The sequence below is a fragment of the Diabrotica virgifera genome, chromosome 5, assembly GCF_917563875.1.
Source record: "Diabrotica virgifera virgifera chromosome 5, PGI_DIABVI_V3a".
NCBI lineage: Eukaryota > Metazoa > Arthropoda > Insecta > Coleoptera > Chrysomelidae > Diabrotica > Diabrotica virgifera.
Window position 1 is genome coordinate 147,404,260 of NC_065447.1, and position 26,794 is coordinate 147,431,053.

General features: G+C 35.8%; 1 protein-coding gene across 1 annotated transcript in view; it reads right to left on the bottom strand.

Moving 5' to 3' along the window:
- Positions 1-26,794, bottom strand: part of LOC114336692 (MOB kinase activator-like 2) — a 392,967-nt gene that overhangs the window by 301,752 nt on the left and 64,421 nt on the right. Inside the window, exon 5 of the mRNA XM_050650430.1 lies at positions 25,670-25,990. Within this exon, the coding sequence (XP_050506387.1) occupies positions 25,670-25,990 (321 nt within the window). The remainder of the gene's footprint in view (positions 1-25,669; positions 25,991-26,794) is intronic.

Below are 26,794 nucleotides of genomic sequence, written 5' to 3' on the forward strand. Positions count from 1 at the left end.
TCTTATAGAAAGAGTATTTTATAGAAATAGAAGAAATTATATAAATACAAACCGATGTGGCATAGTCTTTAGTTAAGCCGTTTACAAAATATTTTTGGCTTAATGGCGGTTTAGCATGTAGTGCGGGATTTTCTTGAAGCTTTGAAAAGTGCAAAGGCGCTGTGGCTGAATATGACATTATTTTTCGTCAGAAATGTTTAGTTCCTGATGAAACTCCGCAAGCCATGAAAACCTTAGGCTTCGTTGAAGATTTTTTCCGGTTATTCTTGTCGAAAGCTTTATCTCTCTAGTTTCGGATATTTATTTGTGTTTTTTAAATCTTCCACTGCCAGTCATTTCTTTCTGATTTTACCTTACGTAAACTGTTTTCGTTTTCCTGATAGTAATCGACTGTATGATTCCCAACGCTACTAGTAATAAGACTGGAATAGGATGGAATGTTTTTGACCAACTTAGAATTGGAGGCACGGAATTAGAATCGGTAGAGGAATTTAACTACCTGATCAATATTTTGAACAACAAAGGATGAACGGAGAAGGACGTAAAACAGAGAATAGGAATAGCTTAAAACGCATTCAATATGCTAAGGAAAATGTATTCACGTCAGATGACAAGTGAAACCAAGATACGATTATTCAACAGCAACGTGAAGACTGTGCTACTATACGGAGAAGAAACTTGGAAAGTGTCAAGAAAATGTATCGGACAGATGCAGGTAGTGATTGCAATTGCTGGATCCAGGATCCAGCAGTACAGCTGGATCCAGGATCCAGCAGTACAGCTGGATCCAGCGGTTTTTTTTACATGCTGGATCCAGCATACTGTGCTGGATCCAGCATACTGTGCTGGATCCAGCAGCGCGGATCCGCAAACGTGTCAAATTCGTCAAACGTTCATAAAATCACCTTCCAAAGACGATATGTTATTGTAAAAATATGTCAAGGAAGGGAAAGGCAAGGAATTAAGTTTGATTCTTGACTGCCGTATCAGGTGGAACAGTTTGCTCAGTAGGCTGGAACGTTTCTACAGCCTAAAAGTTTGCATCGATAAAGCGTTGATAGACATTGATTCTGAGATCAAATTCTCTACTGGCGAGTAGCCAATAATCAATAAGTTGATCGCTACTCTTCAACCATTGAAACTGGCTGTAGAAGCTTTTTGCAGAAGAGAGCCCACTTTAATAAGGGCAGACACAACCATGAAAATTGTCTTAGACAAACTACATAGCCAGAACTTTAGCCTTAGTGCCGAGTTATCGGAAGAACTACGCAACAGAATCGCGGAGCGGCGCCTCTCGGAAATTACAGGTACATTAATGTACATACTTACAAAATCCAAATAAGTTTGACGAAGGACTAAACAATCCTGGTAATTTCCTCATGCCGAAAAAGAATGCAATGTGACGAGAGATGAAAAATTTGTTGAGTCGTATAAATAAACAAGTGATTGTGGAACCAGTGCAAAAGGACATAATGGAAGTAGAATACGGGCCAACTAATCCGGAGCCCGTGAATTTTACTTTAGAACAAGAACTTGAGATTGAACTGAAACGAGAGAGAGAGAGAGAGAGAGAGAGAGAGAATGAGAGAGAGAGAGAGAGAGAGAGAGAGAAAATGTTTATAAAAAAAAACTGGTTCTCAAAAAGATTAAGAAAAGATTTTGAAAAAGGAATGACCGTTTATGAGACCGAAGTAGAGAAAAGCGATCATTTGTCCATGGTTTATGCCTATTTAATGACCTTAAAATCGATCAGCGTAGAGGCCGAAAGGGCTTTCTCTGTAAACTCCTACATGTGCAGCTCTGTGAGAAGTAGGTTTATTTGATAAGACTATCGTCGTATCGCCCAAAATCGTGTTTTTATTTCGATTCCACACTTTGCTGGATCCGCGCTGGATCCAGCTGGATTCAGGCTAATCTTGCAAAAATCCAGTTGGATTGAAAACGCTGCTGGATTGCAATCCCTAGATGCAGGTGTTCATAAATAAATGCCTAAGGAAGATTCTTAACATTTACTGGCCAAACCGCATATCAAACCAAGAGTTACGGACAAGAACTAACCAGGAACCTATATCTAAGACAATATGCAAAAGGAAATGGAGTTGAATGGGGAACACACTACCTGACCTGACACAGACATAGCGAGGCAAGCCCTAGAATACACACCATATGGAAAGAGAAGACCAGGTAGACCCATAGAAACGTGGAAAAGAAGTATCGAGAAAGAAATTAATGCTATTGGGAAAGCCTGGGGAGGAATAAAGATCAGTGCAAAGGACAGAACAGAATGAAGGCAGACAGTTGAGCCCTATGCTCCGCATGGATTGAAGAGGAATAAGTAGGTAAGTAAGTAAACTTTTTTCGTGCCTATTTAAAATCGTCTTAATTATTCCCGTTTTCAGGTTTATTTGCTAACACTGCAAGAACTTTTGATATCCGAATTACCTATAGATATCGAGAAATCGAAAAAAGTGACAAAAATGATGAGATCGAGAGATTTGGGTACAACCAACTGAGATACAGCACAATTATTGAGGTTTTGTAAGGTTTTGTTAGGGTAGGTTATGGTAGATTAGGTATGATAGTCTAGATTAAGCTACACAAACATAAGAAGATTCACCTGACTCAGTTCATTTTTAACCCAGCTTGCCGCCCATTTTAATGTTGTTCTGTCACACCGGAAATGTAGGAGTGGGACATCAAATTTACCAGAAAATACAGTTTGAACTAAAAATTTAAAAATCAACTTTGAATACAAAATTGATTTTGTACATATACCTACATACATTGCGAAAAATCAAACACGTTTTTCTTGTGAAAATTACTTTTTTTTTAGCTAGAATTCTTCTTTTCAATTCAAGTTTGCATAAATTACTTGGTACTTTGTCGTCTTCTTTCTCAGCTTTTTACCCTTTCGGGTATCGCTGTTCCTTACTCATCTCTTCACTCATTTCTGTCCATCGTGTTTTCTTCATCTAAAACCTTTCTCTCTCAAGTCCTCTGCCACACACTCGTTCCATCTTCTCATCGGTTTAACTCTACTCTTTTCCTCTTTCCATCAACTTGTAACATCTATCCTTCGTCACACATAGTTTTCATTGCTACGTCTAACGTGACCAAACCATTACTTCTTATCCTATACAGGGTGTCCTCGAAAATAGTGCGTTCCTTAAAGGTATAGGTAGAAGGCACAATGTACAGCAAAAAAGTCTAATAAATTTTTTTTCTAAATTGATCCGTTTGACCCAAAAAACGAAAATACATTTTGATAAGCAAATTGAAGTCTGGCAACAACGCGCAACCCAAAAATCTAAAGATTAAAAAAGTAGGTTTGTAGGTCAGTTGCATCTGGTAGGTAAACTAATGTAAATATCGACCAAACCCATATCCGGTACCTACGATGTTAACAACCCCAAAAATCACACCTCAAAGTAAATAAACAAGGGGTTATTAGGCTAAATTTCCACAGTCACAGCAAGTTCTTCTAGGATACGTTGCCATGTCATTCAAATTTATGAAAATAAAAATTCACTTATATGGAGAACAATGTAATTTTTTTCTTGGAAACTATTAACTTTAGAAAAAAATGTTATAGGACTTTTGTGTTCTAAATTGTGTATTATATCCATACCTTAAAGGAACGCACTATTTTCGGGGACACCCTGTATACATATACTTATTTTTCATTGTATTTGACACTCTCCTATTGCTTTTACTAAAGTTGTCACCAAACCATAATCGCTTATCCTCTGTATTTAATGAGTAAAATTTGTTTATTTTTCAGTTGGTCATTGAAACTTGATTAAAGAGACGATGAAGAAACAGTTCTTTAATAAGAAATTAAGTTCCTGATTCAAGTCTCGTAAAAATATTCAAAAGAAATAATTGTTAAAACTGATTTCATGCACTAGTTGTTTCAATTAGAATTTACTTTAGTAACAATTTAGCAGTTTTAAAATCTTTGGCATTGTTTATATTTTATGTTATTTACAGTTTTTTCGTTTTATAGTAGTAGAAATAGTTCACACAGCAAATTTCAGCACAAGAGGTGATACATTTGTATATTTAAGATTGCTTAAAATTAATTCAACTGATTTGATAAAACCACAATTCTAAACTTGACTTGCAGTAATAAACCTAATTATCATGTGAATTCTGAAATATATATAGTTTGCTAAAATGTCAGACCCTGTGTTTATACAGAAAAGTTCAAATGCAAATTATGCAATAATTTAAGCCAAAAATAAAAAATAATAATACAAAGTACAATACAAACATTATACAGAGAGCTATTTATAATTAAATATATGTTAAAATAAAAAGTCACAATAAATTATGCTAATTTATCAAATGTCATCAAATTATATCACCAACCAGCTAAGAAAATCAGTGCAGATCCTCATTTTCGTGTCGTACTAGACTTAAGAATGTCAGCCATCAACAGCTTCTTAGCAACATTCGTACTAAATACTAAAGAATTGTGGCCTAAGATTACTAGAGCCGTCCGATAAGTAGTTAGCCTTCAAAAAATATCGAAAATTTTGGAAAAGTGGTGATTTATTTTTCAATATTGTCTCCTTTTACGTTGATACACTTGATCCAGTGATGATGCAACTTCTTTAACCCATATGAAAAATATGTTTTGTCGAGGTCTATAAAGTAGGCTCCCATGGCGGTGATGAACTCCTCATGTTAAATTTCTGCCCCGCGAGTGACTTTTTCAAGTTTGGAAACAAAAAGAAACCGTACAGGGCCAAATCTGGAGAATACGGTGGATGGAACAGTAATTCGTAGCCCAAATTGATCAGTTTGGCAATGACGACGGTGGAAGTGTGAGCCAGCGCGTTGTCATGATGAAAGGGCACTCTTTTCTTCCCCAATTGGGGCTGTTTTTTCTGTAAGCCGGCGTCGAATCGACCCAATACTGCGGAATAGTAAAGCGCTGTGACCGTTTTGCTCTTTGTCAGGAAGCTAATATACATCATACTTTGTGAATTCCAGAAAACGGTGTCCATCATCTTTTTCGACTGATAGGACAGTCTTCGCTCTGTCCGAAGTATGTTCGCGGGGTGACGTCCACTGTATCGACTGTTCCTTGGTTTCTTGTGAGTACCGGTGGATCTAAGTTTGGTCGACGGTTATGAACCAACTTAGAAACTCCTTCAGATTACGCTTAACCCTCCGTTAGTCGCTATCGGTGTCACACACCGACGACAGAATTATTCATTCGGGATTTACAAAATAACTGGTTTTTTCTATCGCCACTTTCTGTACCTCTTCCTATCAACTAACCTCGTGTTAAGTATTTTCTATGGGAAATAAGCCACAATTTTACTAAAAAATGAATTTATTAACGTTTCGAAGCCCAAATCGGGTTTCGTTGTCAAAATACAAAATACTATTATTTTGTATTTTGTATTTTGACAACGAAACCCGATTTGGGCTTCGAAACGTTAATAAATTCATTTTTTAGTAAAATTGTGGCTTATTTCCCCTAGAAAATACTTAATTATAAAAATGCCACAAGGAAATAGCTTCAGAACAACATTAACCTCGTGTTAGTATACATTCTTACCTACTTGGGTACAGTTGTGCGAGTTGTATAGCTATTTTCGGTGCAAGACTCCGTAGCGACTAACGGTGTGGTTATTACTTTATTGGCATAACTTGCAGTTCAGGTAAAGATTTAGCATCTTATTATTGCATTTTATCGGTAAGTTTTGGTCAAATCTTATTTATAGATGTCCTTTGAAGCCGAACAAAAACGTTTGTTGGAATTATGGGAATGGTTCCTAGCGAATATTTTTATATTACAAATAACAATATGTATATTGTTATACTAGGGTTTTTCATTTTATATCTGTTGTTTTTCAATAAAACATTTTCAAACATATTTTTCAGTCATTCCTATACACAATATAAAATATTTGTATGAATTTTATAGCAATAACTATTTTTTTTAAATTGTCGGTCTCCGACACCGTAGCGACTCTTGATGCTCCGCTTGTCCTAGCGACTAACGGAGGGTTAAACAGCTTCCGACATTGCTCTGAAGTGGTCTCATGGTGACGCTTGTTGGGCTTAGTGCGAAAACGCGGCACCCATCGCGACGACAGCTTTCTCAGGCCCAAAATTTTATGCAGGATACAACTCACGCGATCTGTTGAGATGCCTACTGTCTTAATTATTTCACTAACCTTCAATCGACGGTCTGCCAATAGGCGATCGTGGAATTTTTTCACATTATCCTCCATGGTATCCGATTTCGGGGCACCTGTGTGTGACTTATCACAAACCGACGTGCGACCACGTTGAAACTCGATAAATCAATTTTTGTCGGTCGCCATCGAAGAAGAAGAAGAGTCACCGTACACAACACTCAAGTGCTCTTTAATTTCACTGTACGGTTTCCCTTCAAAAAACAAGAATCTAATCACCGGCCAATATTCACCTCTCTTTTTATTTTTCTAAAATCCCCAGGCCGTCTACAAGAATGTATTATACGATAATAGATTTATCTTGCTATTGTAGCGCCATCGGAAGGAGAGTTTAGGTACTTATCGGAACCCCTACGTACTAGCCATGTAAAGTCATGTTCAACTTTTCTCGTTATTAATAAAGGAATAAACGTAATTCATAAAAACTAACTAAAAATCATTATAAAAGTTATCAGTGAAGAGCCAAAAGAATATCAAGAATAACAAAAGTAGTTCTTAAAAAAGACCGTACCTACTTAAAATTAATAAATGATCAAAGCAACTGATATATCTTTGCAACACACACTGCTAATTATTGTAGTCATTTAATTTTTATTATTATACTTAAAGGTAGTAACAACAGTGTACATAATAATAATATATGTACACTGTAGATTTTAGTAGAAATAAAAGGACATAAAATATTTGTATGAAAATAATTTTTGTAATAAAATAATATTTGTAATAAAATATTTGGAAGTAACTGACCTAAATAGACATTTGAAAAATCTCTACTCAACCAACAAAATAATAAATAAATATTTATATATTTTTGAACTTTTCTGTATAAAAGTATCTTTCTCAGACTCGTAAGTTCCTTTTTCTTTATCTGCATTAATTTTATAACAACGTCGGCTAAATATAAATAAAACATGTTAAAACAATAAATAAAAGTTACCACTAAAAAATTAAAAGTCACTATTGTGTCTTAAATCACATGCTCTAATAGCCAAGTGGTTAGTGTACTTGGAGAGACAAAAAATTGCATTATTTTATTTTATTACATAAAATATACATATTTTTTCGTGTCCCCAGCAAAACTAGGATTTATTGTCACCACCTGAAAAATAAATATATTATTACTATATTATTTGTTCTATTACTAATTATATTAAATTGTATGAAGTAATATGATTTCAGTTTCGCAAAACCGAAAAAAATATGTGAAAAGGGATCAATAAACGCAAAACACGAACAGTTGGAAATAGATCATGCCGGAATCCCTAGGATGTACAGTTGCAAAACAAAGAGAATAAATTAACAGTTCATTACCTATAATTTCTACAGACAAACAATTCGAGGATTAATGCATAACTGAATTTTAAAATTTTCGAATATCGTATTATTTTGAAAAAAAAATTTTCAAATTAAAAAAACGAAAAATTTTCAAATCGATTTTTCTAGAAAACGGTGCATCCTTCCGATTTAAAGCGAGAGTACCTTTTAGTACTAGAACACCTTGCAATTAAATAATCCAGTGTCAAAAATGCTTAAAAGTTGAAAACAAAAAAGTTATGCGATAAAATAACCGTTACCCTACCCAAAACGGACGCCTCGGACCTGTGCTAGAAATTCGCAATTGATAGAATTGATTTATCTCTGGAAGATAAATAGGCGTACCAGTTTTCGATTTTCTAAATAGAAGCGTTATGGAGATATTAAAAAAGAGTAATTACAAGGCGCTATCTTCAAAGGGCTCTAGCTTCCTTAGGAAGCATTTTCGGACTGGGCGAATTGGGTTAAATTGTCTGTCTTAAAATTATCTGAGGAATCTGCGGTCTTCGTTTGTCAAGAGAGTTTTCGAATAGCCTGTATATGGTCAGTTTAGTTAGCAAACTGCTTACAATAAAAATAATTTATGCTGGATTCTATCCATTATGTGTATACAAAAAAAATTATCTCCACATGTTCTTCAAAAAACATTAACTGAAAACACAAATAATTTCACATAAAAACAGAATCCCCATACGCCACGATATACAGATCAATGAACAAATAACTAGCACACACATACATATTACCCCAATTAAAGGTGTTAGTTGGTGTAAACATATTCACATAAATATGTAGTACGCAAATATATCCATTGAAGATTCAATTTAATTAAAATGATTTAACTGAATTTTTGTATATAAAACACTAAAAACTACTTTTTTAAATTCTCACGATACATGTTTCGGTGTAACGGTAGAATTTCTACTTGAGTAAGCCTTTTGCAAAGTTTTAAAATGGACACTACCTTCTTCTTATATCAGACAAGACATTACTTGTCTCTGGTACTTTTTTTTTCTAGAAGCTGTCTGTGCATGCACCCAGGTCGCACAGCAGCCTTTTGGCCTATTGTGCTTTCTTTCATTTGTTCGCATGACACCCAATCCAATATAGTAGTGCCCTTCACTAGCCTGTAAAGGTCCATTGGATTACTGCCATATTCATATACTTTCGGACTTGGTCTGCACTCTCCATAGATTGTTTGTCTCTTGCGGTCCAGAGCCTCGCAAGCACACAATATAATTATGTCTGACTGTCTCGGTCTCTCTATTGCATAGTCTGCAACTGAGATCTCCATTGTATAGTCCTATCGTGTGTAGGTGTCCTTTTACTGGAAAATATCCAGTTAGGAAACCTATAGTGATCTTGAGATGATTCCTGTTCATTTTGAGCAGTTCTTCAGCTCTTTTTGCGCATGTCTGAGGTATAAATCTCTTCGCATGCTTTTGCGAGTGAATTTCTTCCCAGTATTCTTTGTATTGTCTTCGTATCCAGCCTCTTAATCGGTCTCTGATTGTGCTTTTGGGCACTCCCAGTGCCGGTTTTGGACCGAAATATCTTGTTGCTAATCCTCGTCTAGCAAGTTCGTCATCTTTCTCATTGCCAGCGATCCCTTGATGTCCAGACACCCAAATGAGTTTTACCTCATTATGTTCCGCCAAGGTGTCAAGTTCTTCGCGGCATTCCCATACAAGCCTTAAGGTTATCCTTGTGTTCTTTAAAGCCCTCAAGGCCGCTTGGTTGTCTGAACAGATATTGATTCTCTTACTAGTATAAGTCCTCAATCTGTTTATCCGTGCACAGTGCAAGATTGCATATACCTCTGCCTGAAATACAGAGGTATATTCTCCTAGTGGGATGGAACCGTTATAGCTCCTATCCTCACTATGTACTCCTGATCCCGAACCATCATCTGTCTTGGACCCATCCGTATACCAGGTGTGGCCATCATACTTCAGATGTCTGCTAGATTCTCCCCATACCTCCTATCCTTTGCCCACTTCAACTTGTCTCTGGTACTTGATAATGACATATTTCTTCTAAACCTCGTTCACTAAGAATTTTTCTGGTCTTGCTAAAAGCCGACAACTGTTTTATGGACAGTTTAAAAATGTCTCATACTTCTATACTTGTTTTGACGATGTATACCTGCCTCATGTTGCTACACTTCATATTTACAGAGGATATGAATGACAGAGGAACGGTTGACAGGAGCCAGTTACCATATCCGTGACAGTTTTCAGTTCTCCTCTGCCACGATTCAATGGACAAGACGAAAGCCTGTCAATGTTTCTAATGATTTTCTTCATATAGGTTTGCCACTGAAGAGCTGTGTGTGATATTTGTTATGATTCTTTTCCAGTCATGTTGGAATTTAATTTCTGAATGCTTAAATATTCAAAAGTCTAATAAGTCAGGAAATAAAATTCGAAATTATTTATCCTCTGAGCTTTTTAAGTTGGAAAAATAAAGCATAACAGACTGGCGAAATACTCGACAAGGGAAATCTAAATTGCATTTCACGTCCTGTCATTCACCGTGATAATAATTTTAGCGAACTATTTCCTTTAATATTCACCAAAGGTGAATAAAGTATAAACTAAAAGAAAAGAAAAGATGGTTCAAATTTGATTACAGTACAGAGCCTCTACTATGTGCTTATACGTATTTTGGAATAACCGTTTCCTCATCGGAGCACCTGGGTAGAGGCACTGAACTGAAATCAAATCCTTTCATCCTTTCCGGTTATTAGACTTTTGATTCATAGATGGTGCTAGTAGCATCTTTGGTAATTATTTTGATAATTAACCGGAAAGGATGAAAGGATTTGATTTCAGTTCAGTGCCTCTTCCCAGATGCTCCGATGAGGAAACGGTTACTCCGAAATACGTATAAGCACATAGTAGAGGCTCTGTAATGTAATAAAATCTGAACCATACTTTCTTTTCTTTTAGCTTAAATATTCGTTTACTTACGTACTACTACTAACGTACGAAGTCGCTCGGATTCCTTCCTGGCACCCTGACTGCTTTTTTTGTTACCTTATCAGCATTGTCTTCTACTCCGCTATAATCCAAAATTTAATGGATGATAACAAGACTTCTGCTTATTTCATTTTATTGTAGCAACATACTTGTCAGACACAAAGCCATTTTTTGTTTCCAATAATGTGTTTGTTTTTGTTTTTTTTTTAATTTGCATTCATCCAACTACGCCGTACTACGATTGGTATCAATTCGTGATTATTACCATTGCAACGCTTTCGTCGTTAAATTCCTAATACAGTTATTTTTACTAATATCAGTTTCAAAAAACAGTTCAGTGCCTACTTGAATATATGGGTGATCCAGACGTTCCAAAATGAAAATAAATGAACGAAGGTGTACACATCCTTATCATAATTCTTACTAACCAAATTTAAACTCAGTTGACTAACAACATGCCTCTGATTTTTAATCATTCACCAGATTAAGCCATACGGCTCACCGTCACACTAGAGACCGACCGATTAATCGGCTTCGGCATCGGCTTCGGCCAGCTTCGGCCAATATTTAAACCTTCGGCCAAAATTCGGCTTCGGCCAAAACGAAGCCGAAGGTTTCGCCGACAGTGGAATAATAAAATGCTCCGAGTATACTATACTATATAAATAATCTCTAAACAATATGCTTCGGCGAGCCTTTGATACTTTGAATAATATTTACACCCTATTTTTACACCCTAATAAACCAAAACGTTTTACAAACTTTCAGGTAGTAGGTAGGATATAAATTTTAACAGTAGGCCAAGATGTCTCAAAGATCTTCATTTGAATATTTGTCACGTAGTGAAATTCTGAGAAACTATAATAATTTTATTGTATTTGTTAAAACTCAAGATTACTGGTGTTTTGACTACCTAAATATTAATGGCAAAACATCGACCATCGACTATCTCTACTATAAATGCAAATATTTAGTCACCTTCGGCTTAGGCTTCGGCTTCGGCCGAAGGTATCCTTCAGGCCGAACTTCGGCATCGGCTTCGGCTTCGGCCAAAAAAGTCACATTCGGTCGGTCTCTATGTCACACTCCCTCTAAGGGGAAAATTGACTCATCCCAGATACCTACGGTATCAAAAGGATTGAGCTCTGGTGGGACTCTTTCCGTGTTATCGAGCCCTACGTGACTTGGTATGCTGGAGTTTCTCCCAGAAATTTTCGTACGCATCTGGCCGTCGCGAGTAGTACAGCTTTCTGCATGGTCTTATAAAGGTGTTCATTTAGACCCAGCTTTTTTATTCTTTCGAGGAGGGTCTTCGGAATGACTTCAGTAGTAGACATAATAATCGGTATCGTCTGTGTACTTTGCATTCTCCATTGCCTTCGTATTTGAATTTCCAGATCTCTGTACTTGGCGATCTTTTCAGTAAATTTACTACGTAGATTATTGTTGTTAGGTATCGCCACATCAATTAGTGTTGTTTGTCTTGTTAATTTATTAACGAGTACGAGATCCGGTCTATTATGTGTCACTGTTTGGTCTGTGAGCACAGTGCAGTCCCAGTATAGCTTGTAGTTGCCATCGTCAAGCATACTCTCGGGGACGTATTGATAATACGGGAGATGGTCCGTTTGGAGAAGTCCCAGCTTGATAGCTATCTCTTGATGAAGGATTTTTTCCACTGCGTCATGCCGTTCCTTGTATTCAGTTGCAGCAAATGCCTGGCAGCCCCCTGTAAGATGTTGGATGGTTTCTTGGGCTTGACATCCATATCGGCATCTGTCGTTTTGAACCTGAGGGTCTTTGATGATATATTTCAGGTAATTTCTGGTTGGTATAACCTGATCCTGAATGGCCAGTAATGAACCCTCTGTTTCAGGGAACATCTTTCCTATTCACTATTTTTGTATTAATTAACTAATCATTCACTATTTATGTATTATTATTAGTATTAAATTTTGAAAATAGCAGTTTTTAGTATTTCTTATATAAAAAAATATTTTAAAGAGTAAAAGTGACTACATACAGATGAATATGTTCAAGGACAGAGAGATAAGATTCTAATATTGTTATGAAAGAATTTTACGTATGTAAATTGTACCTACCCACAGAGATATTAGGTTAGAATAAAAATAAAAAATTCAAATAAAAAAGAGCTCAGTTCTCTGTGGAATTTTTCGTTAAATCTAGCTTTGGAAGTGGTAGCTGTTATAAAATGGAACCTAAAAACATAGAGTATATTGTAGAAAAAATATAACACTTCATTTTTGTTCAAATCAGAACAGTTTTGTTCAGAACAAAGAAAACAATATTTTTTAAATTATTTTAGACGTATTTACTATCTCTAATGGGAATTAACCACAATTTCGGTTGAAAAAAGTTTATTTTGGCATTTCGATTTCCACTTCGATGTTTAGATGTTTCTGAGACAAAAATAACAAAATGTTGCTACATGACAAGGTTGTAAAAATGAGCTGGAAGAAATACTTGACAATATATACAACAATAGACCGGGCAGTATCGTCGCCCCCGCTAGCGAAATTATTCCGATTCGATTTTCTTGCACAAACCTACTCAAAAAGAAGTCCTTATAACATATCCACAGGGTGCCGGGCGGTGCCGTGGTCGAAAAATTGTTTAAACAATTTTTTTTTAAACAAATTCACAAAAATAATTTTTGAAGTGAAAACTTCTTTAGGGACGTTGTGCACTTTTTCGATAGGGGAAAAAGCATTGAATTGGCGACCGTCATCGCAACCGTCATCGCAACCGTCATTGCGACCGTCATCGCCTATGCTATATATTATGTGTATGTATATAATAAATTGTGTAGAAGTATTTAAATTTCAAATTAAATAATTGTAAAACATATTTTAAGATGGGGAAAAAGGATTTATTTCGCGACCGTCATCGCGACCGTTATCTCTTCGGCTAAATAAATTTTGTACGTATATACATTATTTGTACGTATATATAAATTCTATAGAAGTATTTAAATTTAAAATAAATGTAAAACCTATTTTTGGATGGGGAAAAAGGATTTATTTGGCGACCGACATCGCTTCGACGAAATAAATTTTGTACGTATATTATTATAATGTACATACGCATAATAATAGTAATATTATTGACGTGAAAACTTATTTGACGTTGTGCACTTTTTGGATGGGAAAAAAGCATTGAATTCGCGACAGTCATTGCAACCATCATCGCTTCGGCGAAATAAATTTTGTACGTATATTTATTATGTGTATGTATATTATAAATTGTGTAGAAGTATTTAAATTTAAAATAAATGTAAAATCTATTTTAGGATGGAGAGAAAGAATTGATTTCGCGACTGTCATCGCGACCGTCATCGCTTCGACGAAATAAATTTTATACGTATATTATTATAATGTCGTACGTATAATAATAGTAATATTATTGAAGTGAAAACTTCTTTAAGGACGTTGTGCACTTTTTGGATGGGAAAAAAGCATTGAATTCGCGACCGTCATTGCGACCATCATCGCTTTTGCGAAATAAATTTTGTACGTATACATATACTATTATGTGTATGTATATATGTATAAATAGTGTAGAAGGCGTATATAATATTAAGCGTATATAATATTGGTATAACACCTATTTTTGGATAGGGATAAAGAATTGATTTCGCGACCGTCATCGTTTAGTCAAAATAAATTATGTATGTATATATATTATCTTCTTCTTAAGCCTGTTTGCATCCACTCCGGGACAAAGGTCTCCCCATGAGTTCTCCATTTTTCTCTGTTTTGTGTTATTTGGTGCCAGCTTCTCCCCATTTTTGCTTTGATGTCGTCTAGCCATCGTTTTTGCGGTCTTCCTCTACTACGACTGTGCTCGCGTGGTGTCCAATGTACAATTTTTCTCGTCCACGTTTCGATGTTTTGTCGTGCCACGTGTCCTACCCAGGTCCGTTTCATTTGCATTTCAATTCTTCCAATTACATATTCCACTTTCGTCCTGCTTCGCACGTCATTTTGTATAAATATGTTCCCTCAGAGATCTGTGTCGTTCTCAATCTATTGGCTGATACTTCTGTAAGTGTCATCGTCTCCATTCTATATTAGGGTGGTGCGAAAAAAGTCAAGTTGATAATTCCGAGTCGCTATAGTGCGGAAAAGTTGCGATTGGTAATTACAAGAAAAACAAAAAAATGATTATTCAAATCGGACTATATCTTCCGATCCCGCAAAGGGCCTAAAGATTATGAAAAAAATGAAATTTTATCTTTTTTTCAAAAAATTTTATATACCCTCCATGTACGTTTTATTTATCGCTATAGTAAAATTTATTTTCAGTTTGCATGGCTGAGTAATAAGAAAAATAGTTCTACGCTTTTAACGAATATCTTCCGATCCCGCAAGGTCAATCAAAATCTATAAAAAAATGAAATTTATGATGATTTTGGTGAATTAAAAAACATTTAGTTTTCTCATTTTTCTGTTACATTGTGAATGAAGCTCTTCGCTTGTTTAGATATTTTATGACAATATTTAAACAACCAAGAATAACTCACAATGAGGAGGTGGTTGCACATCTAGCTCCACCCACACCCTTCTCTCCAACCAACTAATGATAGTGAATGAGTGTGTGTTTTTTGCAATATTTACATATAGGTATGTTCATTTCTTTTTGCTCTGTTTGTGTCCAGCTTTTAAACGCCAACTTTGCATTGTGATTTGGTGGTAAAATCTGGCATCATGGACCTTGATTTAAGTGTTGCCCTGATGAATCCATCTCTTGATTGGAGCCCACATACATTAGACATTAGACGATGCTTTCGTGACCAACTCTACGCACCGCTCGTCAGCTTGCGTGTGACAGGGATAGTTTTGTGCATTCCAGTCTGGCATGTCGCCCGATGTAATGCAATAACTTATATCTTCATTTGAAACTTTTCGAAGAAGTGATGGAGAATATAGTTTTGCAACATTCCAGTCTATTATTTTAGTTTAGTCCTGTACTTCAAAATTTTAAGTAGTTAGGAGAGAGGAAACACGTTAGAGATCTAGGGCTACGGAGAGCGTTAAAAGCCAGACAGACTAAAGCCAAGGGCTAAAGTATTAGAAATTTCATTCCTCCTACTTTAAATTTTGGAGCATAAGACTACACTGAAATAATAGAGTGGAATGTTGCAAAACTGTCTTATTCACCAGTTTTTCGCAGAGTTTCGAATGAAGATATATGTTCCTGCATTACATCATGCCAGACTGGAATGTACAAAACTATCCATAGTATCCATGCCACCCGCAAGCTGTCGAGCGGTGCGGAAAGTTGGTCACGTTGGTTGCATCGTCAAATGTATGTGGGTCGTGGGTCCCAATCAAGAGATGGATTCATCAGGGCAACACTTAGATCAAGGTACATGCTGCCAGATGCCACATTTTACCACCAAATCACAATACAAAGTTGGCGTTTAAAAGATGGACACAAACAGATCAAAAAGAAATGTACATCTGTAAATAATGTAAAAAACACACACTCATTGGTTGGTTGGAAAGAAGGGTGTCAATGGACCTAGAAGTGCAACCACCTCCTCGTTGTGAGTTCAGGGTTGTTTAAATATTTTCATACAATATCCAAACAAGCGAAGAGGTTCACAATGTAACAGAAAAATGAGATAATTAAATATTTTTTAAAAATGAATAAAAAGTCATGCCATTAGAGTGAAAACTTAGTCTTTTGCTAGCAGTTGCCATTTCGTTCGTTGCAATTCGGGACTGCACGCTGGGGTTTGTTTTGGTTGGATCAGGGAGAGCAGCATATGTGCCTCCTGATGAGAGACTAATAAGTTTCGAAACCGGTAGAGGTGCTTGCAGCACTCTCTGATTGGACTGGAATATGGTTCGGCTGTATTTTCGTTTTGCAACGAAATTGAAAATGGTTATTCATTTTTGATTTACATTTACTCTGTGTGGAGTATGAAGGGAACCAGTCTCGTTGGAACTTTACCGCGCTGAGCAGATGTGACGTGAATTGTAAATTGTAGAATTCCCTCATCTTCCTTAGTCTCAGCATCCGTATGGCTTGCAAATTGTAGAAGCCTCGGAGGTGTAACCAGAGAAGGTTCCCATTGTTTTCATTCTGGTGGGATATGTTATATGCCATTAGAGTGAAAACTTAGTCTTTTGCTAGCAGTTGCCGCTAGGGCATCTATGCCATTTCGTTCGTTGCAATTCGGGACTGCACGCTGGGGTTTGTTTTGGTTGGATCAGGGAGAGCAGCATATGTGCCTCCTGATGAGAGACTAATAAGTTTCGAAACCGGTAGAGGTGCTTGCAGCACTCTCTGATTGGACTGGAATATGGTTCGGCTGTATTTTCGTTTTGCAACGAAATTGAAAATGGTTATTCATTTTTGATTTACATTTACTCTGTGTGGAGTATGAAGGGAACCAGTCTCGTTGGAACTTTACCGCGCTGAGCAGATGTGACGTGAATTGTAAATTGTAGAATTCCCTCATCTTCCTTAGTCTCAGCATCCGTATGGCTTGCAAATTGTAGAAGCCTCGGAGGTGTAACCAGAGAAGGTTCCCATTGTTTTCATTCTGGTGGGATATGTTATATGCCATTAGAGTGAAAACTTAGTCTTTTGCTAGCAGTTGCCGCTAGGGCATCTATGCCATTTCGTTCGTTGCAATTCGGGACTGCACGCTGGGGTTTGTTTTGGTTGGATCAGGGAGAGCAGCATATGTGCCTCCTGATGAGAGACTAATAAGTTTCGAAACCGGTAGAGGTGCTTGCAGCACTCTCTGATTGGACTGGAATATGGTTCGGCTGTATTTTCGTTTTGCAACGAAATTGAAAATGGTTATTCATTTTTGATTTACATTTACTCTGTGTGGAGTATGAAGGGAACCAGTCTCGTTGGAACTTTACCGCGCTGAGCAGATGTGACGTGAATTGTAAATTGTAGAATTCCCTCATCTTCCTTAGTCTCAGCATCCGTATGGCTTGCAAATTGTAGAAGCCTCGGAGGTGTAACCAGAGAAGGTTCCCATTGTTTTCATTCTGGTGGGATATGTTATATGCCATTAGAGTGAAAACTTAGTCTTTTAAATATTTTTTAATTTATCAAAATCATCAAAAATTTCAATTTTTTATAGATATTGATTGACGTTGCGGAATCGGAAGATATTAGTTAAATGCGTAAAACTATTTTTTTATTACTGAACCATACAAACTATAAATAACTTTTACTATAGCCACAAATAAAACGTACATAGAGGATAACAAACAATTTTTGAAAAAAAGTAAAATTTCATTTTTTTCATAATCTTTAGGCCCGTTGCGGGATCGGAAGATAAAGTCCGATTTGAATAATTATTTTTCTGTTTTTCTTGTAATTACCAATCGCAACTTTTCCGCACTATAGCAACTCGGAATTATCAACTTGACTTTTTTCGCACCACCCTATTCTATATGTCATAATTGGTAGAATACAACTGTTGAATACCCTTTTCTTTAGATTTATTGGTATCTTTTTGTTCTTCAACACATCACTTAGTCTCGCTACTGCTGCTCAAGTCATTCGGATTCTTCTAGTTATTTCTGCCGTTTGATACTGTTTGTCTAGTTTGATCGTGTGACCTAGGTATACTTTTCGACACTTTCGATATCACTTCCATCTAAATCGATTGTGATATATTGATTTGTCATCACTTTTGTTTTATTTGTTTTTGTCCTATGTCTAACTTATCTCCCCGTTCTTATTTTGCTTGTTGTACTTATTGTTCTTATTTTAGAGCTTCTGATACATTTGTTTGCATAGTTGCATTGTCGTATATGTATTTGAGGAGTATTCTATATCTAGAATCAATCCTTGCGTTTATTCATTCCTTCTAATACGGCCCAGAGTTTTATGGAATTGAATGCCTTATTGTAATCTACAAATACCAAACGAAGAGGTTGATTGTATTCGTTGAACTTTTCGATAAGTGTCGTTATTGTCTGTAGGTGTTCTATGGTACTATGTTAACAGGCTGGTAACTATCGAATTTATTTGATACTCTTAGTAATTATTTTGGTAAGCATTCTGTACGGATGTGGCAACAGGCTTATTGGTTTGAAATTTTCGCGTTTGTGGTACCTACATATTAGGTGTATGTATATATAAATAGTATAGGACGCACGCAACGCGTTTATAATATAGGTATAGAACTTCTTTTTGGATTGAGAAAAAGCATTGAATTCGCAACCGTCATCAATACGGCGAGATATTAGTACCTAATTTATATACTACAGGTTGAATTGCGTATGTATAAATTCAAACGAAGTTATAATGGTTGGAGGAGGGATAGAGTGTGTACCAGAAGGAGCTTGCGAAGCAAGCGCATAAGGGTCCACACGGTCCCTACTCCAATAATTATAAGTGATTAGGGTTTAAAGTATTTTTGAAGTGAAAACTTCTGTAGCGATTTTGTACACTTTCTGGATGGGGAAAAAGCATTGAATTCGTGACCCGTTATCGCTTCGCCGAAATAAATTCTGTACGTTTATGTATTATGTGTATGTATATATAAATAGTATAGGATGCACCCAATGGGTATATAATGTAGGTATATCACTTCACTTTGGATGGGGAAAAAGCATTGAACTCGCGATCGTTATCGACACGGCAGATATTAGTAATTTATATACTATAGGTTGAATTGCGGATAAGTTCGACCGAAGTTATAATGATTGGAGGAGGGATAGAGTGTGTACCCGAAGGGGCTTGCTTCATAAGAAGTTTTCACTTCTGTCGGCACTCCCACGAGTGCCCTAACTTTTTTTCATTTCAAACAAATTTTTTTTAGATAAATTGGCTTATTCTGAGCAAAAAAGGTTTCTTGTCATTTTTTTTTCTAAAATTGATTGTTGTCGAGTTATACGCGATTAAAAATTTGAAAAATGCGAAAATGGCCATTTTCAAGGCTTAATAACTCGATTAAACATTATTATTATCAAATTCAAAAAGTCACCAAATCAAGTTTCAAATCCCTTCTTCAAGGTCCTGAAGAGATTTTTGTCATTATTTTATTAGAAAGCTGTTATTTTTAATTATTAACAATTAGCGCTATTGTCCAGGATTTACCGTCGCCCCCGTTAGTAAAATTATTCCGATTCCATTTTTTTGCAGAAACTTACTCAAAACGAGGTCCTTATCCACAGGGTGCCGGGCGGTGACATGGTCGAAAAATTGTTTAAACAAATTCACAAAAATAATTTTTTCACTTCGAACAATTTTTTTAGATAATTTGGGACATTCTAAGCAAAAAATGTCTCTTGTGATTTTTTTCTAAAATTGATTGTTGTCGAATTATACGCGATTTATAATTTGAAAAATGCGGAAAATGGCCATATAACTCGACAACAATCAATTTTAGAGAAAAATAACAAGAGACCTTTTTTGCTCAGAATAACCCAAATTATCTAAAAAAAATCGTTCGCAATAAAAAAAATATTTTTGTGAATGTTTAAAAAAAATTGTTTAAACAATTTTTCGACCACGGCACCGCCCGGCACTCCTGTGGATATGTTATAAGGACCTCGTTTTGAGTAAGTCTCTGCAAAAAAATGGAATCAGAATAATTTCACTAACGGGGGCGACGGATACATCCTGGACTATAGCGCTAATTGTTAATAATTAAAAATAACAGTTTTGTAACAAAATAATGACAAATATCTCTTCAGGACCTTGAAGAAGGGGTTTGAAACTTGATTTGGTCACTTTTTGAATTTCGTAATATTAATGTTTACTCGAAGTTATTAAGCCTTGAAAATGGCCATTTTTGCATTTTTCAAATTTTTAATCGCTTATAACTCGACAACAATCAATTTTAGAAAAAAATGATAAGAGACCTTTTTTGCTCAGAATAAGCCAATTTATCTAAAAAAATTTTGTTCGAAATTAAAAAATCATTTTTGCGAATTTGTTTAAAAAAAATTGTTTAAACAATTTTTCGACCACGGCACCGCCCAGCACCCTGTAGATATGTTATAAGGACCTCTTTTTGAGTAAGTTTGTGCAAAAAATCGAATCGGAATAATTTCGCTAGCGGGGGCGACGATACTGCCCGGTCTACAAAGACATTAATAAAAAACTGGTACAAAATAATAAACGACAAAGTTGCTCAAGAACTACATAAAAAAAAAGTTAGACCGGATGATACCACGAAGAAGAAATATAGTTAACGTTTTGGGAAACAAAAAAATTACCGAGGAGGTTCGTTGAATAGAATTATGAAAAAAGTATAACAAATGCTACGTTAATGGAGATACAGCACCTAAACTGTGTACAAAAATAAAGGCATGTACAGCAAAAACCGCTCTCTATGTAAAAAATAAATAAAATATTAATTCGAATCATACTTTAAGGTACGGTTTTACTGCAGCGGCTGTTGCGCCCATCTCTGAACGATCGTAGCTGAGCGGTGATCGCGGTGTACTGCTTAGGCTACGGCTCCACGGGCTGGAAATTGACGCTAGCAGTAGCCGCAAAATGAACTTAAGGTTCCGCGGAACGGAATGGGAATAGCCGAACTGAACCGACTACGCACAAGTCCTGTAGTCGGTACAGTTCGGCTACTCCTATTCCGTTCTGCGGAACCTTAAGTTCGTTTTGCGGCTACTGCTAGCGTCAATTTCCAGCCCGTGGAGCCGTAGCCTTAAGGTACGTTTTTACTGGCGCGGCTGGCTCGTTAATCGCTGAAAGATCGTCGCTGAACAGGGTTGCCAGATCGGGGTATTTTCCCACAATTTTAGGGTAATTTGAATGCGTCTAGGGGAATATTCCTAAGTAGAAATGGTTGGGGGATTTTTTGGTGGGGGGAAAATTATGTGGGATTTTAAGAGGTCATGGTAAATTAAATTTGCGAATGTACATAGAACTGTATATTATACTCTCATATAATCGAAGACGATAGGACCTATGAATTATTTCCAGGGCCCTCTGTTGATAAGTAGTATAATATTGGTTTACTGTTCTTTACATATATGACTACCAATTTATATATGACTACCAATTTATTAGAATGCGGTAAAAATTTAAATTTGGGGGATGTGAACTTCAATTTGAGAGAATTTCAGTTTCTAAGAGGGGGATTTATAAAATCACATCTGGCAACTCTGTAGTTAAGCGGTGTACTGCTTGTATGGTTTATTGGCGGTGTGTGTTTCGCGGTTTTTTATTTGAGAGATTTTTAGCAGTTAGTGAAGTGAAGCTTGTTTTTATAAATATGTCTCATTTAATCATTTCCTGATAAATGGTTGTTTATCACAATTTTAAAGGATCTTTCTTCTGGCCTTCTTTTAAATATTGCATATTTTTCTCATCTTGGAGCACTTGTCATTTTTAACATTTTTTCTTCGCCCTCTATTTTCTCTGCTCGCAGGTATTTTAACAATAATTGTTTTCTTTTAATAATAATAGGCTTGTTCTAGCATCAGTTTTAAACGCTTTGAAACCATCAGCGAATAGTGGACCAGCGCGAGTAGAAGGGATAGCACTGGTGACTCTATTATGTTTTCTCACTGACCAACTGTTTGCTGACGGTTTCTGACTAGTTTGACTGTTTGCTAGAACAAACCTAATATGTATTAATATTGTCCGTCTGTCCGTCCGTAAACACAAATCATTCGTCATTATACCAGGTAGAATGACAAATGAGGTGTCGAATGAAACTTATGATCCAAGGATAGTACTAAAGGTGAGAAATTTGACATAGGACTTCCGGTTTTAGAAATGCAACCGGAAGCACTGTTTTAAAATTGCCGGAATAGTACAAGGGATATATTATTCGACGCACCTTAGCAAGACGAGAACAAATGTATACTTCCGGTTTCATGACTGTCTGTCCGTCCGTGAATGTAACTCCTCCGTCATTATACTAGGTAGAATGAGAAATGAGATGTCGAATGAAAGCTTATGATCCAAGGACAGTACTAAAGGTGAGAAATTTGAACTAGGATTTCCGGCTTTAGAAATGCAACCGGAAACACTGTTTTGAAGTTGCCGTAATAGTACAAGCGATTTATTATTCGATGCGTCTTAGCAAGATGAGAACAAATGGTTTCATGACTGTCTGTCCGTCTGTTTGTCGTCTGTGAAAATAATTCCTCTGTCACTGTACTAGGTGGAATGACACATGAGATGGCGAATGATAGATTATGATCCAAGGATGGTACTAAATGTCAGAAATTTGACCTACGACTTCCGGTTTTAGAAATGCGACCGTAAGTACTGTTTTAACGTCGCTGGAGGAGTACAAGCGATATATTATTCGATGCGCCTTAGCAAGACGAGAACAAATATATTTCCGGTTTCATGACTGTCTGTCCGTCCGTCCGCGAATATTACTCCTCCGTTATTAATGCAGATAGAATGACAAATGAGGTGTCGAATGAAAGCTTATAACCGAAGGATGAAACTAAAGTTGAGAAATTCGACATGCGGTGTCAGAGTTGCTTGTACCATTCCAGCGACTTTAAAACAGTACTTTCGGTCTCATTTTTAAAACCGGAAATCCTAGGTCAAATTTCTCACCTTTAGTACCATCCTTGGATTATAAGCTTTAACAGCACATCTAATTTGGCATTATACTTAGTGCAATGACGGAGGAGATATTTTCATGGACGACAAACAGATGGACAGACAGTCATGAAACCGGAAGTCCTAGGTCAAATTTCTAACCTTTAGTACTATTCTTGGATCATAAGCTTTCATTCGAGACATCATTTGTCATTCTACCTGGTATAATGACGGAGGAGTTGTGTTTACGGACTGATAGACCGACAGACGGACAATATTAATACTATTATTAAAAGAAAACAATTATTGTTAAAATACCTGCTAGCAGAGGAAACAGAGGATAAAGAAATGTTAGAAATGTCAAGTGCTCTATGATTAGAAAAACACGCAATATTTAAAAGAAGACAAGAAGAGGTATACTTCAAAATTGTGATAAACAACCATTAATTAGAAAATGAGATTAAATGAGACATCCTTATAAAAACAAGCTTCACATCACAAATTGCTAAAAAGTTCTCAAATAAAAAACTCCGAAGCACTTCACAAACTGCTAAAAATTTCTCAAAAAAAATAAATTTCGAAATAACAACGAAATACGCCACTACAACCGCCCAGCGTCTACGACTGTGTTTACTCTAGGATCAGTCACCAAAAATCGACGCTATTTGCCCCTCGGTAAAACGGCTGTAGACGCTTGAGTCAAAAGGTCTCCTACAAACCACACAAGTATTACATGCACAAGCAGATGCACCGCAATCACGTTACAGCTACAGAGTTGCAGGATGTAATTTTATAAATCCCCCACTTAGAAACTGAAATTCCCTCAAATTGAAGCTCAAATCCCCCAAATGTAAATTTTATGCCGCATTTTAATAAATTAGTAGTCATAATAGGTAAAGAACAGTAAACCAAAATTATACTACCTGGAAATAATTCATAGGCCCTATCGTCTTCGGTTATTATGAAAGTATACTATACAGTTCTATGTACATTTGCAAATTCAATCTACCATAACCCCTTAAAATCCCACATAATTCCCCTCCCCCAAAATCCCCCAACCACTTCTAGAAAAATTTATCTAGACGCTTTCAAATTACCCCAAAATTGTGGTCAAATACTCCAATCTGGCAACCCTGTTCCGCGACGATCTTTCAGCGGTTAACGAGCTAGCCGCGCTAGTAAAAACGTACCTTTATGTGGTTTGTTAAGGAGCCGTTTTGACCGAAGCGTCTACAGCCTTTGTACCGCTGGAGACGCTGGCGTCGATTTTTGGCGACTGGTTTGAGAGGGGACACAGTCGCAGAGGCTACGCGGTTATAGTGACGTGTGTACGTGATTTTGAAAGTTTTTTATTTGAGAGATTTTTAGCAGTTTGTAAAGTCAAGCTTGTTTTTACAAGAATGTCTCATTTACATCATCTCCTAATAAATGGTTGTTCATCAAAATTATGAAGTATCCTTCTTCTTGTCTTCTTATAAATATTGCACGTTTTTCTAATCTTTGTGCACTTAAATTTTAACAATAATTGTTTTCTTTTATTAATAATATCATTACATATTAATAATTAAAATATTATGACTTTTTTTATAAATTCTATTATTTTTTTTTCGGTCCGGGCAGATGTTATTTTAGATTTATGGATCATTCGACACAAAAAAGATTTTTGTAATTTTTCTCTTAATTTGATCGTTTTCAAGTTATAAACAATTTAAGAATGGAAAAAATGACAATTTTCAAGGCTCAAAAACTTAAGTAAAAATATTACTTTTGTAATCGTCAAATACCTAAATTCAAGATCAAACCTTCTTCCATCAGATTTCGATAAGAATTTTTCCCATGTTTTATTCTAAAATATATTTTTTTAAATTTTTAATGAGGAAGGTTCCTTATGGGAAGACGGGCGATCGGGCTACATTAACAACTAAAAAACAATGTTTTAAAGTGGAATACGCTCAAAATACTTATCAATAACTGATAGAATAAGGTTTGAACTTGAATTTAGGTAGCTCGTAATTTCAAATAATTTTTTACTTATGTTTTTGAGCCCTGAAAATCGTCAGTTTGATTTTTTTTAAGTTTTAAATTGTTTATAACTCTAAAACGACCAACTTAAGAGAAAAATTACAAAAAAGCTTTTTTGTGTCGAATGATCCAAAAAATTTAAAATAATTTCTGCCCGGACCGAAAAAAATTTAGTAGAATTTATAAAAAAGGTAATTTTTAATTGTTATTTATTATAGTCTGGACAAAATTATATTGGGCACCTCTTGTTTTTTCACAATTTTTAATATACTAAATTACATATTATCAAATGATTGTTATCCATTAAACAGATCGGTCAAGGTCGTTCTTGTATCGGATGTTAAGGAACTGACTTAGAAGTATTTTAGTCCTATGTACCTGCTCCAATCGCCCAGATACTTTGTGGGACGTCACGTCTTTTTCACCAATAAAGTACTGGCGGATTGAGAGGTTGAAAACTATAATCATCACTTCAATAAAAAGACTTCGGTGGCGATCGTCGCATAGGGATCATCGGTCTGCGACGATCGTTCAGCGATGAGCGCAACAGCCGCTCCAGTAAAAACGCACCTTTAGAATTAAAAAATGACTTATACTTACAGCTTCCTTCAGTTAAATTAGATTTCGAGTCTACATCCGACGATTCGGACTTGTCATTATTATTACCGCCCTCTTGCGTACTATCCTCTGTCAGCCTGAGAGCAACTTCAAGATCTCTTAAAATTTCCGTTTCTTTCAATTCGATCAAAGAGAACCGATGATGGAGGGCCGTCAAATGGGCGAATGTCAGATTAAGGTGGGCGTGAAGACCCAACATTACCACTTCTTTAAAATGAGCGGCGTACAGATGCGCCATCACGTGGAACAACAGCCTAACTATCTTTCTCACTATTGACTCGAAGGATGAAGGAAATTCATTTGCTAAAATTATAAAAAATTGTTAAAGGTAAATCTCAAGTTAAGTATCACAATTCAAAATTAATACGTTCAATAGGGGACTCAATGGAGATTTTGCTTACGGAAAAAAAGTCAAACAAGAACTTTTTGTAATTTCATTAAGAAATGTTTCATAAACCACATATCAAAAAGTTCTACTTCAAAAGTGGGTTCCTCACTTTTTATTAAACAAATGAATTGCAAAATTAGTAGTGCGGCAGATTCGTGCAAATATTATAAGAATTGTGCATTTAATGATAGAAGCATATAATTTGGACCACATATAAAGGTTCAAAATAGATATAAGGCCATCTCAGATTTTACCTTTTACAAAAATGGCGGGCATTCAAAATGGCGACTATACATATGTGACTAATAGCACGATAACTTTTAAACGAAAAGTCCGACTTCAACCAAATTTGGTATATGGGTTCTTTTTTTGATGGATAATCGTATAATGACACAATTCGTTGATTTTGGATAATCGTATAATGACACTAGTGTCATCTAACGATAAATACTTGACCTATAGACGTGACACTTGTGAGATAGGAGTTAAAGTTTTATTAAACTGTTGGTACAATAAAACCGATTTTAAAATTTTTTGAGTTATGACACTCTTTGAGCGGAGGTGCAATATTAATTATAAATAATATGTATGTTTTACAATAAAAGTTACATCAAATATTATTTAAAAAATTGAAAAAAAAAGTTGTTTAAACAAATTTGATGGTGTATATAACAATTTATTTATTTAAATAATGCATATTCGTAATGTACGAAAAGTAC